This window comes from Homarus americanus, unplaced genomic scaffold, assembly GCF_018991925.1.
Source record: "Homarus americanus isolate GMGI-L3 unplaced genomic scaffold, GMGI_Hamer_2.0 scaffold36734, whole genome shotgun sequence".
In the NCBI taxonomy this organism is placed as follows: Eukaryota; Metazoa; Arthropoda; class Malacostraca; order Decapoda; family Nephropidae; genus Homarus; species Homarus americanus.
Window position 1 is genome coordinate 1610443 of NW_024733126.1, and position 17356 is coordinate 1627798.

At 45.2% G+C, this 17356-nt stretch overlaps 1 protein-coding gene across 2 annotated transcripts in view; it reads left to right on the forward strand.

The window, feature by feature from the left end:
• The window catches only part of LOC121869300 (high-affinity choline transporter 1-like), a 317712-nt gene that overhangs the window by 277360 nt on the left and 22996 nt on the right, over window positions 1-17356 (forward strand). The window contains exon 12 of one of the 2 annotated variants that reach the window (XM_042370545.1): window positions 3296-3426. The exons of the other annotated variant lie outside the window; for it this stretch is intronic. Coding sequence (XP_042226479.1) covers window positions 3296-3426 — 131 coding nt within the window. The remainder of the gene's footprint in view (window positions 1-3295; window positions 3427-17356) is intronic. 2 annotated transcript variants of the gene reach the window in all.

A 17356-nucleotide genomic window follows, 5' to 3' on the forward strand; every position in this document is an offset into this window, starting at 1 on the left:
GACAGACAGACAGCTGACTGACTGGTTCACATTCGTACAGACGGGCTTACATTCAAACACCACGCAGACGAGCAGACAGTTGGGATGGCAATAGACAGGACGGATAGACTTGAGACAGATTAGAGGGCATTTATAAACAAGAATAACACTAAATTGACCATAGCTGCGTCAGTGAGGGTAGGAGGTCTTACATCCACCAGCGTAAATAATAAGACGCATTGAAAACTAACACCCTTGCGCGGAAAGAACATCGATGGTCGGTCAGTCATGTGAGATGGGCCTAAAACTGACTAATGTAGATGATGACTATGATGACTAAACACAGGTGATGACTTAAGCAGATGGTGACTAATATAACGAGAATCAAGGTCACTTCTCTTCATAATATAACTTATCTCGGAATGATCATCGGTGATTCATAATATTTTTTTTTATGATTTTAACCTCTCTTTATGTCGAATATTTCTTTAATTAATTATTCTAACCTTTATTCCATTCCTTCTTATAGTATATTAGATACTGTAAGTATCACGACCACGACCATGATTACAACAGCCACGACCATGATTATAACAACCACGACCATGATTATAACAACCACAACCATGATTATAACAACCACAACCATGATTATAACAACCACGACTATGATTATAACAACCACGACCATGATTATAACAACCACGACCATGATTATAACAACCACGACCATGATTATAACAACCTCGGTAAACTGTACCACCGGACCCGCCACCGGGCACGAAGTCCCCACGATCACTTGTTTGCTACTATTACGTTCTGATACCTGACCATGTGTTTGCTAACAATTTCTGTCAGCTTCCGCTTGGCAAACTTGTCAGGTGGACTCTGGTCTGTGATTAGTATTTTCGCTTTGACAGTCATTTTTGCTTCTTTGAGCGAAGCACGATAGATCGGCGAAGGTTATGTGTATAGCACTGTCACTCCTATCTTCCCTATGCCGGCAAGAAAGAGGGCCGGAATATCAGTTGCCCCACTGTCTTGGTTGAAGGTTTTAAAGACCACAAGGGCAGTTCACTCCCAAGAAAAGCAGTTGGGTATGGCGAAAAGAGCAGGTTAAGATTCATATTTGAAATGGTGTACAAGTGTGTGATTGTGGTTTTGTCTCACCGTTTGGCAGCATGGCACTGGCTGAGCGTGGTGGTATGCGGCTGAGGGGTTCAGGCGGAGCAGCCACTGACCCATAGGCCTACGGCAGCTCCCCTCACACACACTGGGCCAAGGAGCCCGGCCGGCTTAAACAGTAGAGAATACTGTTATTTCCCTATGTGATGCTTCGATCAGGAATTTTTAGTGCGTAATTCTTGAGTCCCAGTTGATCCCCCATAGGGAATGACAAGAATCAGGGCAGTACGGCCCGACGGGGCCCAGGAATCTCCGTATTTCCAGGAGCTCTTCCCTACACGTCCGTTCACTGCCAGTGCCAGCCGGTCTATCACCCAGACACTTTTACCCCTCTCCGACACTGGTACCCCTCCCCGACACTGGTACCCCTCTCCGACACTGGTACCCCTTCTCGACACTTATACCCCTCCTCGACGCTGGTTCCCCTACATGACACCCCCTTCCACCCCCCCCCCTCCCTCGATTGCACCAAACCTCTCGGAATTCTGACCAAGATGTAACAATCCGCCTTTTTGGAATGACACCAGATACACAACAGTTTTAATCCTAGATACTGTACTTCAGGGAGATGCCACAGTTCTCTGGAGTGTAGTTGATTTGTCATCTATCAGTTGACATGTGGTACACGGTAATCTTGAGATATTCTTCTCGCATTTGAATCTAGATGTCCACTGTTGTTGACACATCATGGAAAATTGAGCACTTGGACAAAGGCAGACATGGTTAACTGCTTAGATTAGGTATTGTCGTACGAATAAGACAATATTCAGCGTCTTTCCTACGCTGATGTTGTTATAATTAATAAGTAATTAATAATTTGAAGCTGCAGACTTCACCAATATTCAGGTAGTATTGTATAACCGAATTTGCTGTGTACATTATGTCCCTGGTTAATAGAAGACAACGTATAGACATTGTCTAGGAAGTTTACAAATCTGGAAAGCTTAAATAACACGCGTGGCAACAGGAGGAGAAGAGTGTACACCGGAGTTGTTCACACGTTTGATCCAGATGTCAGGAAGTCATCTGCCACAGCACACAGGGGAGGGAAGCAGGTTAACAAGAGTATAGAGGTCTCACAACCGCGATATATTCCTCGAATGATGGTCCATGTCATTAATGTTACAAAGTGTGTCTACAGGTATGTGATCATCCACACCGCAGACACAGATGCTGTTGTCCTTTCAGAGTTGTTGTGGGTAGCGTTTGTAACAGGAACTAAGTTTAGACACATAACAACACACAATGTATCACTTTAACAGCAACGTGAAATGCTTAACCGGACACGACTGACGCAATCAGCGCTCTGTCAGACGTACCATCATATCTGGATGTATGACTGGACAAATACTGTTCCACAACACGAATAATTAACTAAGGTTACTTTTCAGGAATAAATATAAATAATTCAACTATATTCCAACAACATATGCTGTACTGCTGGAGCACACCTAGGTGGAAACTCATGAAGGAGTTCATTGATGGTGGTCCAAATTTTTTCCTTCCAGTTTCAGATATCCCTTTCGAAAACCAAAACGGATAGGACTGTTTTTAATGCCTGGCAGGACTGTCTGGATGCCACTACTGACTCAAACAAGCTCCTGGAAATTATAATTACGGCCGTGGACATATCCCGTAATGCCACGGAGGTGGGAGATTGCCATAGTCACTCAAGGCTAACACAAGGCCTCTGATGGCCTGATAGCCACATCCTTGACTATAAAGCACTTTCTAGCCGAGTCTCGTAACCTGAGGGACCTTAGGAGCAGCATCCCACCAGGACTCGGGGATGGGATAAAACTACTAATTATCCTTTGTTCTCGGAGCAGATGTCTCAATTTTAAGTTCATATTTACGACTATATGTATTTATTTTACCTGAAGTTTTATGTTACACTGTTAGTAAATAGTAAACACTGTGACGATGCCATAATGTACTATATACCCATCAATTAACCAATCAAGCTTCCCCACGACTTGTGTAATAATCCTTCCTTCACAGATCATACGTGATGACCTTTCCCTTATTCATTGCCTGGATAGATATTCTCTCCCACTTCTTGCGTAGTAATCCCCATTACCTGGATATTTACCCCCTACTGTTTGTGTAGTGACTCTCCATCCTCCTCTAGCTACTTGTGCGGGGACCTGGTGTACGTGATGCTGTTCCCGCAATTGACCCTGGCAGTCCACGCCCCAGCCCGAGTAAACACCTATGGCTCCATCGCCGCTTACTTCTTAGGCTTTCTCCTCAGGATTCTCGGTGAGTCTATACTATGCCTTCCTCTCTCATGATAGTGGACTGCTGGTGTCTGTTGGTTGGCAAACACACACACACACACACAATATATTTATTTACAAAATCATTAGACACGGGAGTTGTGCCAGACTTGTGGAAACAGGCAAATGTAGTACCCATATTCAAATTACCGGCCGATTAGTTTGACGTCAGTAGTGGGGAAATTTCTTGAATCAATTATAGCAAATAACATTCGATCGCATTTAGAGAAAAGCAAATTAATCTACGACTCTTGTCTAACAAATCTGCTGACATTTTTTAGGAAAGTCTTCGAGGTAGTAGATAATGACGATAATTACGATGTTATTTACTTGGACTTTAGCAAAGCGTTTGACAGAGTACCACATCAGAGGCTTCTTAGAAAAATTAATGCTCATGGTATCGAGGGGGAACATTTTAAATTGGGTAAAATCGTGGCTCAACGATAGAACACAGAGGGTCAGCGTAGATGGTGTTAAATCTGAGTGGGGATGGGTATCCAGTGGGGTTCCCCATGGGTCAGTACTGGGCGTACTCTTGTTCATAATCTATATAAACGATCTAGATACTGGGATCAACAGTGACATAAGCAAGTTTGCGGATGACACCAAAATAGGGCGGCAGATTAATTCAGGGCAGGATGCAAATGCACTACATGAGGATTTAAATAAACTACAGGAGTGGTCAGAGAAATGGCAAATGAAATTCAACACCAGCAAGTGCAGCGTACTTAATATTGGTAGAACAAATACTGTCAACGTATACAGCCTTAACAACATCAACCTAGAAAGGTCGACTTGTGAAAGAGACTTAGGGGTACTTGTATGCCCGGACCTACAGCCTAGAAAACTTTGCGTTAATGTTCGAAATAAGGCAAACAGAGTATTAGGTTTTATATCTAGAAGTGTAAGTAATAAGAGTGCAGAGGTCTTATTGCAACTATATCTTGCGTTAGTCAGGCCGCACCTCCATTATGCGGTTCAGTTGTGGTGCCCTTATTATAGAATGACGAAAATGATTCCGGGATTAGAAACCTTCCATATCAAAATAGGTTATAGAAGCTAAACTTGCATTCCCTAGAACGACGAAGAGTGCTGGGAGATATGATAGAAGTATTTAAGTGGGTGAAAGGAATCAATAAAGGTGATATAGATAAAGTTCTTATAATATCCGAGCAGGATAGGACGCGTAGCAACGGATATAAGTTGGATAAGTTTAGGTTTAGGAGGGAGATAGGAAGGAACTGGTTCACAAATAGGGTGGTGGACGAGTGGAACAAGCTTAGCAACTTTGCAGTAAGTGCTGGAACGCTGGAGAGTTTTAAAAGGAGGGTAGATAGATTCATGGAAAATAGAGAGTGGTAGTAACTCTCGACAGAAGCTGCCATGCACAGCCCAACCGGCCTATTGCAGATTCCTTATTTTCTTATGTTCTTATGTTCTTAAGTTTCTTTACTCCATTTGCCTCTGTCTACCCAGCAGTAATTAGGAACCTGGATGCTAATCGATTTGCGGATCGTATTCCGGGGTAATGATTAGCCAGTGCTGTTGGCGAGCTATCCATTTTTCTCGGACTATTCCTTGACACTCGGTCATGCAGCTCGTTAACGTAGGGTGTGGTTGTTGTGTTGGCAACAGCTTCTACATCTTAACAAATTCACGCCAAGGAGGCCCTTGGGCCGGCCATTCTCGATCTCGAGGGGCTTCCATTATTATATTTTATATTTATATATATATCTATATATATAAAACAAAGAAGAATGTCTGTGTGTTTGTGTGTGTGTTTGTGTGTGTGTGTGTGTCCGCACGAGAATCTCGAAAACTACTTCACCCATCTGTAGTGATGATGGATGGTGTTATATGTAGTGATGATTGATGGTGTTTTAAGTAGTGATGATGGATGGTGTTATATGTAGTGATGATGGATGGTGTTATATGTAGTGATGATGGATGTTGTTATATGTAGTGATGATGGGTGGTGTTATATGTAGTGATGATGGATGGTGTTATATGTAGTGATGATGGGTGGTGTTATATGTAGTGATGATTAGACAATAAAATAATAACAGTTTAATGCTAAAAAAATATACTTTGCTCTACCGTTGTAGTGAAAAACGTGGTGGAACTTACATACACCGTTAATGAACTATTGATGGAAGAAGAAGTTTTGGGGACTGAACAGTGAGACAATGTTGAGCCTCCCGGAGGGTGGCGTCCTACCGTGGCCTAGCGAATGAGCCGCCCGTCTGTTTGTGGGTGGGTTTGTTTGTTTGCCTGTTCGCACGAGAATCTCGGAAACTACTTTACCGATCTGTAGTGATGATGGATGGTGTTATATGTAGTGATGATGTATGGTGTTATATGTAGTGATGATGGATGTTGTTATTTGTAGTGATGATGGGTGGTGTCATATGTAGTGATGATGGATGTTGTTATATGTAGTGGTGGTGGTGACGGTGGTAGTAACAGTGGTAGTGGTGGTGTTGGTGATAGTGGCATGCTTGTGGTGATAGTGGTGGTGGTAGAGACTGGTTGATAGTAGTGATAATGATGGTGGTGGTAATGATGATGGTGGTAGTAGTGGTGGTAGTGATGATGGTGGTAGTAGTGATGGTAGTGATGGTGGTGCTATATGTAGTGATGATGGATGGTGCTATATGTAATGATGATGGATGGTGTTATATGTAGTGATGATGGATGATGTTATATGTAGTGATGATGGGTGTTGTTATATGTAGTGATGATTAGACAATAAAATGATAACAGTTTAATGCTAAAAAATATACTTTGCTGTACAGTTGTAGTGAAAAACATGGTGGAACTTACATACACCGTTAATGAACTATTGATGGAAGAAGTTTTGGGGACTGAACAGTGAGACAATATGGAGCCTCCCGGAGGGTGGCGTCCTACCGTGGCCTAGCGAATGAGCCGGCCGGAGGTAGGCGTTTCTGCTAAGTGCAAAAAAGTAGATACAATCTTAATATGTCGGCTATCTTGCCATTAGAGACGAAGTGTTGTGCCATTTCACACACAGTGTGCTTGGACCTATCCCTAAAAGGTTCTATCTTCACACAGTCGAGGACATAGTTGTTCAAGTGTGTGGCTATATGTCTGGCCACATACTTTACATTTAGACTTGTTTACATCTGCTTGAGGAACATACTGCCAGTGGTAGTTGTATCCTAACCTTAATATATCGGTTACAACATCTTTTAATCTAGTGATCTTGTTACTTGCTCCATATACATGTTTCACTCGATACATCTCATCATGGTAAACTATGGATCGACTAGCGCCTGTTTGCAGTAGTCTACTTGTGTCTAATTCACCAATAAGTTCTTTCTTAATTACAGTTTTAAGGGTTCTTTTTGACCAACCCAAATTGTATTCAACGGTGTCTTGGTTAGACGCGAGTTTGGCGAGGGCATCAACTCTGTTATGTTATATGAGGCCTATGTAAGAGGGGACCACAACAGTGTGACCTTGACACCTCGGTCAACAAGGTACGCATATTTGTGTCTGGCTTCAGAGACAAGAGCGTGACAACTTTAGTTGAGGGTGTCATGGGCAAGTAATGAGGATAGAGAGTCAGTGATGATGAAACTGTCAGTGACCGTGGTTTCAATGAATTTAATAGCTGTGAGCATGGCAACTAATTCAGTTTGTAGAGTGGGTGCCCAGTTGTTAATTCTAACTCCTTTCTCAATTAAATTACCGTCAGGTTGAGTCACAACAATAGCACTTCCAGCCCTCCCACAGGCGGTGTTTAGAGATCCATCAGTGTAGATGGTCTGTTTGATATTATCATCAGTCAATAGAGTGTGTATGTGTTCAAGAGCCCCCACTTTGGCAGTGTGTTGGAGATAAATACTTTGTATAATTAATTTTTTAGGCGGATATGTCAGTATTGTGATATCCGCCAGGGTTGCAGGTCGTCTAGTCCAAACATCTTCATGTGTGTAGCTGTAGTTTGGATCCATTTAGACTCAACAGTCCCATGGTTCATACATTCTAGCAATTTTAAGGAAACAATATTATCAGGATTACTTCAATTATTCTATCTTTGACACTGGGTGTACCTAGTTCTTTCCTCATATTAAGTACTTTAGTGCTCATGGGACATCCTAGGATAATTCTGAGGGCTTTATTTTGCATTTTCTCGAGCTTGTTAACGCCTTTCCTGTCACGAAGGACCAGGGCTGGTGCGTGGTAATCTATCAGAGATCATATATAGCCTAGGTACATTGTTTTAACAATTCTAATATTAGCACCACTTCTAAGAGGCGGGTTAGCTGTTGTATGGCAGGTCAGGTACAAGGGACGGAGACACCAAGATATTTAAAAGAAGAAACATAGTCAATAGTGTTGTTACCTATCTTGAACTTGGCGGGGCCGCGTTTGCGGTTACCAGCTTGTGTGTTGATCACCTTAGTTTTCTCAGTGGAGATAATAAGACCGAGGTTCTCACAGGCTGCGTATACATGGCTCAGGGTGGTTTGCTTTTCACGATGAGTTTTAGTATGTATAAGAATATCATCAGCATAGCTGATTGTGGTATTGCTGGGGTTGTCTGGTATTAAATTTAATACTGCATTCATAAGAACATTGAACAAAGTAGGGTTAAGTACTCCACCTTGATGGGTGCCAAGTTGCATATCTTTAACTTCACTTTTGTAACCCTGAAACAGTGCAGCAGCCCTTCTGTTGGTTAGGTAACCACTTATCCAGTGTAACAGCCTACCTCCTATATCCATTTTGGCTAGTTCGGACAATATCAGTTGTCTATTGGCAGTATCAACTGCAGCTTTTAGGTCAAGAAATGTGGTGTATCTGTGCCTTTCATCACTGTTAACGCTCATAGGAGCGTTATTGGTTTGTTGCTGGAGAAATAAACCCTCAACGTTGACTCGTATCATATAATTCGGTCAAAACCTGTCAAAGAACAATTCACATATAACAAATGCTGTTATCTCAGGACACATAATATGAATAATACAATCAATATACAGTACATGGCCTGTTAACATCTTAAATGTAACTCACATGTTATAACTGTTGATACATCAGGAGACAATTTGTATAATATGATCAAATTACAGTACATAAATATACTTATTAAAGTTATTTAGAGTTTCTTAGAATATTCTAATACTTCACGATCACTCACGTTTTATGGTCTAGTGGTCTGTCCTGTAGAACTCGGTAGACTACCGTCAAGGGCAATCGCAACCCAATTGCAGCCCAAGGCGAGGACCATCTGTTTCATATTAAACACGTCAACAAACACGTTGTAAACACTCTCTCTCTCTCTCTCTCTCTCTCTCTCTCTCTCTCTCTCTCTCCTAGTTTATCTTACTGTGGCGGTAACAATCACCATGCACACTTAGGAATGTGATGATGCAATTATGTACACCTTTACCATGGGTGAAGCCATTTATGTAAGGAGACATGTGTTCTCTGATTCTATATAAGAGTCTGCCAAGAACCATCCTCTCAAAGGTTTTACACAGGCAGCTGGTTAGTGATATGGGACGAAGAGCATCAGGCTGTCCTAGTTTAGGTATTGGTACAACAATACTGCTGGTCCATGATGTGGGTAGTTGGCCCTCGGCATGTCTCATATTGCACAATACCAATAATGGATTGCCCGGCACACGCCGGGAAGCAGACCTACCCCTGGCGAGGGCGGCGTCAAGCTCGCACTCAGTATATGGAACATCACACCCATCGTGCTGTTTGCCCAGCATAAAGTTAATACGATTACTTCTCTCTACAAACTTTGCATCAAGGAGTCCCCGGGTCCAAGTTGGTAACATGTCATAGCTAGACACATGAGCCCACTTTGTTATTAGCTCATTCGACTTTTGCAGAGGTTTTGGATGGGAGACGTGTTTACTGATTTTACCTCTGATTGTGTTTATGTCGTTCCAGGCTCTGCTGAGGAATGTGTGTTGGTTCAGGCTGTTGACATATGTCTCCCATGCATTTTGTCTGAGTTCGTTTATACGTTCCCTGACAGTAGCAAGGGAAGCTTGATACAATTGTAATATTTGAGTTGTTCTAATTTGTTTGTAACTATTACCCATCCTCCTGACTCTAGCCCTGAGTTTTTTTTTCAGTTTTGGTTCATCATAGCACTGCTGTTGCCTGTAGTCAGGCCTGTAGTCCTTGTACCAGTCATGGATGAGGTCTATGACCTGGCTTTCATGTTCTTGCTTGACTGTGATTCTACATCTGTTGAGCTTACCACCAGTGGGGGTGTCATTGGCTACATGTATACTAGCTTGGATTGGGCTGTGGTCAGACATAAGATCAGTGACAACATCAGAGCTATGAGTTGTGTATGATAGATTAAAACCAATACACTTGTCTAGAGCCCCGCCATAGAAGTGTGTTGGTTCATTATTACCTATAATTTGAACAACCTTCATATGCGCTGAGAAGTGAGATAAGTCTCCTACCATTTGGTTGGGAGTGTGGGCCAGGGGTTTGCCGTAGAGAGTACTTTAGCAGCAGTAGTGTTTCTTGAGACCTGCCTGGATGACGGGTCTGGGCGCTGAAGGGGCGTAGGAGCTCTAGGACAGTCAGGATGCTATACAGGAACTCCAACTGTTTTGCAGTTAATACACTTCTGTATTAACTGTATCTCCGTAAGCCTGTGTTGCATGTTGTCTTGAGCAGAGACCACACCACGGCCTAGTCGAGGGGCATAATTGGGCCACATGGCCCCAGTGTTGACAATTATAACACCTCCAGGTAGGGTGCTGATAGAGAGTTACCTTCAGAGTCCGATAGGCACCACGGACTCGAATGATCTTGGGTGGGTCCCCCGAGCCAACCCAGTCTGCAATGACTACCTTCTTGCCCCTGAGTCGCTTCGTCCTTCTGATGGCGGGATGAGCTTCTTGTAGTGTAGTGTAGTGTAGTGTCTGGTACTGGTCGAGCCCTATGATTAAGATGGTTTTCTTGCTCGATGGTTGGGATGATTGTTCCATGGTTATTCCCCATATGCTATTGGTGAGGAGATCCTGTATGACTGCTGGATCGCTTCTAATCAGAACACGATCTTGTGTACTGACTCTGAACTGAAACTCAGCGTCCAGCCATCGATACTTGCCTTCAGGTGGTGTACCTACAGGGAAGTTTAATCTTACTCTCATGGGGGGTTGAGGTGTAGTTGATGGTCTCTAAGTTTTTCTGCCTTTTCGGCCTTCCGCTTGTTCCTGGACTGAACTAGTTGAAAGCCACCCTCTCCATTGGTGTCAAGGTCAACACCATAGTCACCTGGCTCACTCAGTGCATCAGGAGAGTTAAGCGAGTAGCTGGGTCTCCAGTCAACTCAGACATGGTGGAGTTACAGGAATCGACCTATATGCCTACGTCAGAAGGCCGAGGACTGTTTGGCACTCCGAGTAAGTCAGCGGTGGTTGGGAGGCGTAACCCTCTTACAGGACAAGGGAAACTGGCATCTACAGCGTACCAGCGGTGTGAGGGGAGGCCGTTAACAGGCCTCGTGGGACCACGGTAGCAGGAGTATTCTCAGTTTATAAACACTTTTATTACACTACACTTGTTCTTAATGGTATCTCTGTTTTTCTGGTTAGATACAGTATCAAAGTCAATTTTAGTTTCAAAAGAACTACCCAGCCTGGCACCATATGAGGACAGGGGCTTGTTTACACAAACCCTCACTACATGGCCAAGCGTGACCACAAGGGTAGTAGGCCTTGCCTCGCGGACACCTACACGCACTACAGTGCCGAACCCACACGTTAGTTCACTTGTTATACAGGCAACATATTTGCAGTTATTGATCTATCGGTTAAGGTAATCCTCCAAGTGATAGTGTTAGGAAGAACACCTAATATTCAGTAACACACCTGTGAGAATCCTTCTCCTCAAATCCCAGTGTGTACCATCGTAATCTTAAAAAGATCACAGGTGGTCCACGCACACAGCCCTGCCCACACACACGCTGAGGAAACTGCCCCCCCCGAGAGCTTCTCCCACGGGATGGCCGGCTGAGCGACAACCTGTGGAGGTTCGTGCCTAGGTGGATGAAGCCACCATAGGAGCTACCAGAGAGGAGAGAGGGGACGAGCTCCTTGAACTGTGACTCCGACCCCTTCGAGACGAGGCATCCCTGATGACTGCTGCGAGAGGGCAAGGTGTAGGTGCATCCCCAGGTCCGGTTCATTCCAACTCTTCTTAAGGGCCTTGCATTTAATAGCTAACTTTAAAGCAGCAGTCCAACGACACATTAAGGCAATCCAGTGTGGGTCCGTGCGGTCAACATGAAAGGAGGCAAACTGGGACGTCAGGTACGGTTCGCAGATCGGGCAAGCTCGGGGTCCACAGAGCAGGCTGTTTGAGAGGAGTAAAATATGTGGCAGTCCGCCTGCCATTTTGCCGAACAATCTGGTAAGGTACAGTAAAAAAAAAAAATTATCGCGGTTCTGGGGTTCATTGGAACTAGGAATGATTAAATACTTTATCCACTCATGGTAATTATTGGGTTGGCACCCCGACTATATACTCTTAATATCCTTTATCACCCCAAAGTCTGTGATATATGGTATATCCAGCCTTTTATTTGCGCTACAAATGAATGGTCGATTGCTCTGTAGTACTTGATTAATAGATGAATAGGAAAGGATTGTGTGATACTTAAACAGTGGGCTACCATTTTCAATGTGTTATGGAAAAAAAACCAACAAGTAGAAAAAAAGACTAACTGAAATAATTTGAGAATATGTGGTATTTCTTGACCATAGTTTGGTGGTTTAATATTTCTAGGCATTTTCCTTACGATATAGATATGCCTTCATAACCTGCTTTACTTATCTTGATTTATGTGGAATTGAGTAATTTATTACGAACGCGCAACCGACGTGGTAGATAAGTGGAGCCGCCGAGTTTTGTCTCCAGCAACCGTGCATATGGAAAACACACACAGGACTGAAGTAGGCAAGGAAACCCGAGGTGCCATCATCGCTCTCCACAATGATTCTCAGAGCAACCGTATGGTGGCAAGACGGACTGGGATGTACAGAAAAACGGTAGCAAGGTGGATTGTTATGTCAATGCTGCATTGACTCGATAAAGTCATTGCTGCTGGGGGTGCGTACACAGAATATTAAATACACATGTAAATAACATATGTATGGTTCACAATTGTTTTTATAGCCTTTAATATTTTGCTAAGTCATTTGGAAGAATTTCTATGAGCTGTGCTGGTTAAATGTAATTCTTAATGCGCTTTGTCATATCATTCATATAATTATGTGTTGGTCATAGAGGACGTAACCCCTAGTCTTAGGTAATGGAGATAGAGGTAAGGTGAAAGACGCTATAGATTAAGGTTATTATATTTTGACGTTTATATCCGCCAAATATGTCCGGTTCATCTGTGGTTTGGAAAGCGTCTTTTACATCTGCACATAACTGAGAAAAAAGTTATTCATATCCAACATTCCTATTACTTGTAGTATATGCAAAACATGGTTTACAGTGAATACTAGTATGATATGTGTGTGTGTGTGTGTGTGTGTGTGTGTGTGTGTAAAGGTACGTACACACATGCCAAAAACATGTGTTGGCAATCATATTAACAACAATGTCGTGAACAAGATGACTGGCATGTTAGCATACTGTATGTTGGTGAAAATGGTAATCAACATGAAGGTAACATTGATATAAAACAACATTGATATAAAACATTGCTGGGGTCATATCTCTGGGCATGTTGCTAGCAAAGCTAACAGCTTTACCCAAAGTGTCTGCAGCATTGTTTCCAAAGATATTTTCAGTACATTTGAACGCACCTAAAGAGGAGCTTAAATGTTTCACATCTGTCTAACTTCTAATTAAATAATAGGTATAAAATGTCAAGCTTTTGTCCCATTCATAGTTATAATCCAGGGATACAAACAAAAGTAATATTCTCAGAACTCTCAAGTATTATTCGAATACGTACAAACGAATAGCTTCATAAGAAGACTCATATCTCTATCGTAAGGAAGCATCTGGTTCCTTTGCTGGTCAACCACCGAAGCTGCAGAACACAGGAGCCTGGAGAATGAGAGACGAGGATGCGAATTATCCAGAACTTCCTCCGCCAGATAGCGAAAATTCACCAAATCGGCAAAGATTCGCCATTGAGGCGAATATTCGCCAAAGCTACAATGATTCGCCAAGATAGCGAAGATTCGTGGAGGCGGCGGAGATTCGCCAAGGCAAAAAAAATCGCCAAGATGACGAAGATTGGCCACGCCTGTGATGTATCGCCAATGCCGTGAAAATTTGCCAAGGTGGCGAAAATTGGCCAAGACGAAGATTGGCGAAAGTCAATGAAGATTCGCCAAGGAAGCAAAGATCGCCATAATGTGGACAGCTATTGACCTCAGGTGCACTAGCAGGCGCATTAAATCATAGAGCTCGTACTTGATATTGACAACGTCTTGTACTACAAGTACTTTGCCTAGTGGGCCAACTTAAGCTCCGGGTTTGATGGCGTCTGCTGGGGATGCGGCTGTTGCTATCGCACTCCAGACCAGCAGAATAATTAACGATTTGTGTTTGCTGATCGTAGTTTTTGACGATATGTATTATCTATTGTTATATTTTGTTGAGTAACTGTTTTAGTAGAAGTAGAATGTTCTTGGCTGATGTTAGGTATTCTGGGTAATAAGTTCTATATACAGGAGAGAACACAAACACCTGTATAGTTTTGTAGGTTCGGTTTACTGGATAAGAGTATGTACACAGAGGTGGATAGCACTGCTCCCTAGCTAAGGTCCTGGTCAACTACCATAGACGACGTATGGCAAGTGATACATTAGCAGCTTCCATACGTCGCCAGGCACATTAATTAAGCATGTGGGATATGGTAATAACATTGCCACACGCTGCTAGCTAGGCTGAATAAATATAAATGGAGCACATACATAATATACATACATAATACATAATCCAGCATACATAATATACATACACCTCCCTCCCCCCTATACGCTCATAGCAAAGTCTTGAGCGGACCTTTTCTGGATCCGTTCTGAGCGTCGAGGGACTTCATCACTGGGAAGGGTATGGGACTCAACACTGGTGGCGGGGTCAGCAGAAGGCATTGTTACGGGGCGGAGAAAACGGCGGTTCCTCCACCACACACGACCACTGGGTAACCGCACCTGGTAGTCCCGTGACCTGCCGAGACCCATGACTACGCCTACTTTGTCCCAACGTAGGGAGGTCGGGTCCTGAACACGGACTTGGGTGCCGACACTCAACCTGGGGAGAGAACGGGCGTGGTCGTTGTAGCGGGCGACGACGTCCTGAACACGTTCGGCGGCTCGGCGATCACAATCCTCTGTCTTGGCCTGCCACTCCTTGGAGAAGGATTGAGGGTGAGCAGGGACACAAGAACGAAGGGGGCGTCCATACAAAACCTGGGCAGGGGAGCGTCCGGTGTAGTTAGGTGTGTTGCGGAGTTCAAGAAGACCCCGGTCGAAGGCCTCGCAGTCAATGTTCCCAGAAGGGGCCACCTTAAGGATGAGGTGCTTCAAGGATTTGACAGCAGCCTCAGCGTGGCCGTTGGACTGCGGGTAATGGGGCGATGACAACACATGCCGGACTCCCCATCGGTCAAGGAACACAGCAAAGTCCCGGCTTGTGAACTGAGGCCCTCCGTCGGTTCGCAGGCGTACAGGAACGCCCACGTCACGGAAGTAGTGGCGGAACTTGCTGATGGTGGCGGCAGACGTCGTGTCATTACCGCCCTTGATGACAACCGGCCAACCAGAGAGACGGTCGACGATAACCAGGAAGGACTTTCCTGACACACAGAAAAAGTCGGCCGACACAGACTCAAAGGGGCGGGTGGGGTTGTCGTCACTCATGAAGGGTACCTGCTGCTGGCTGGGTTGTAATACGTGGCGGGGCTTACACACCTGGACAGCATTGGAGATGTCGGGGTCGATGCCAGGCCGGAACACAGTCTGTCGTGCACGTCGTTTGGTGGCCTCAGCTCCACGGTGACTGTCGTGAAGGCGAGCCAAGGCGTGGGGACGTGATGCAGCAGGGACAACTACCGAAGGAGAGGTGTCACTGGCCAGAGGTAGGGGTAGGGCGGCAGCAGGGTAGTTGCTGCTCCCTTCGTGCACCCTGTTGGCGTAATTTACCTCGAGAATCGGTGTTGGGAAGTCCTGGGAGATGATGGCCAACTCTTGACAATGTCTGTAGGACAGCAAGGGAGTCGGGACACCATTATGCACGTCAATCCAGGCCTGACACGACCTGTTGCCAAAGGTGACATGTGCATAGAGTGAACCCAGGGCTGGGGCCATCTGTGAACCATCTGCCATGACGCAGAGGTCCTCGGGAGGCGGTCCTAGATCGCTTGGAGAGAGCCCCAAGCATCGCAAATGCTGGGGACCGATGACTGTAGCATCAGCGCCGGTGTCGGGCAACATCTGAAGACGGGATGACACACCGCCGTAGGTCACGATGACGCTGATGTACTGGGGGACTTTGGTCCTGGGATGCGAGGAGTACACCCTCCTAAAATGGGTCGGGCTTTGTCCAGGGTCGTCGTGCCTCTGATTTGGCGACTGTGGGCGGCCCTCACTGGTAGAAGGGCGCCGAAGCTTCCGCCGACGCTGTCCCTTGGGTTCGTGGGTAGGGCAACACTTGTCATAGTGGCCCAGACGACCGCACACATTGCACTGTACGTACTTAGCTGGGCACCGCACTGTGAGCGACCAGTGGCCCATACGGTCACAACTGTTGCAGGTAGACTGAGCAGCTGGACACACCTGTGTTCCGTGCTGCTTACCACAGTTGTTGCAAAATGAACCGGGCGTGGACGTGGTGGGCGAAGGCGTAGGAGCAGACTTCTTGTCCTTCTTGTACCGGGAAACAGCGCGTACAGCTGTAGGGGGAGCTCGGATGGCAGAGGTGGCACACCTGGCAGCCTCATAGGAGCGACATATCGTCAACACATCCTGAAGAGAAGAGGAAGAGTCGAGGGAGGTGAGGCGTTGGACAAGTTCCTCGTCCTTAACACCCATCAGGATCACCTGCTTCAACTGGGTCTCCTCGCACTGCTGGTGGTGGCCTAAACATATATCTACCTCTTCCGAGGCTCTCTTAAGACGTACATAAAAAGCGTCAAAAGACTCACCCTCCATCTGTCTGCAGCTAAACAATTCCCTCCTGCGCAGAGCTTCATTCTGCTGTCCTTTGATGTGCCGTTGTAGAACGTCCAGTACCTCCTCTACAGACAGCGAAGAGGTTGGGGGTACCTGCAACGTATGTTCTAAGACACGCTGAACTTCCAAGGACAGGCACATACGCAGCTGGATGAGTTGTTTAGGCTGTGACAAACTCTGGAGATCCACCATTGTAGCATAATCAGCCCACCGCCGCCGCCATTCGCGAAAAGTCTGGAAATTTACATCAGGCTCCAAGATGGGCGGTGTTTGAGCTGCTGCTTTAGGTGGGGCTGGGGGGCGTGAAGGAAGCATGGATGAGGTATCTGAACCATTCAGTACCGAGGCAGTGTTAGAGCCAGGGGCTTGGTTAACAGTGAGGCGAGATATCAAGGCTTCAAACCGTGCACTGTCTTCCATTCTCCGTTGGTGGTCTCGTTCTGCCTCTGCTTGCCTTCTGTGCTCATCCGCCAAACGTCTGTGAGCTTCATCCTCGCGTCTCTCATCTCTCATAAACTTCATTAAGGCAATTATCTCTGGAGATAACGCTGAATGTTGAGGTGAAGGGCTGCGCGATGTTGTGGGAGCTGGGCCGGCCTGGTCATCCATCTCTGGGGGACTATCATCCGCTTGACTCATCCAGGCGCTGGGTCCACGGCTACGTAAGGCATGAGACATAACTACTTTATCTGTGTACTGTGTCTTAAA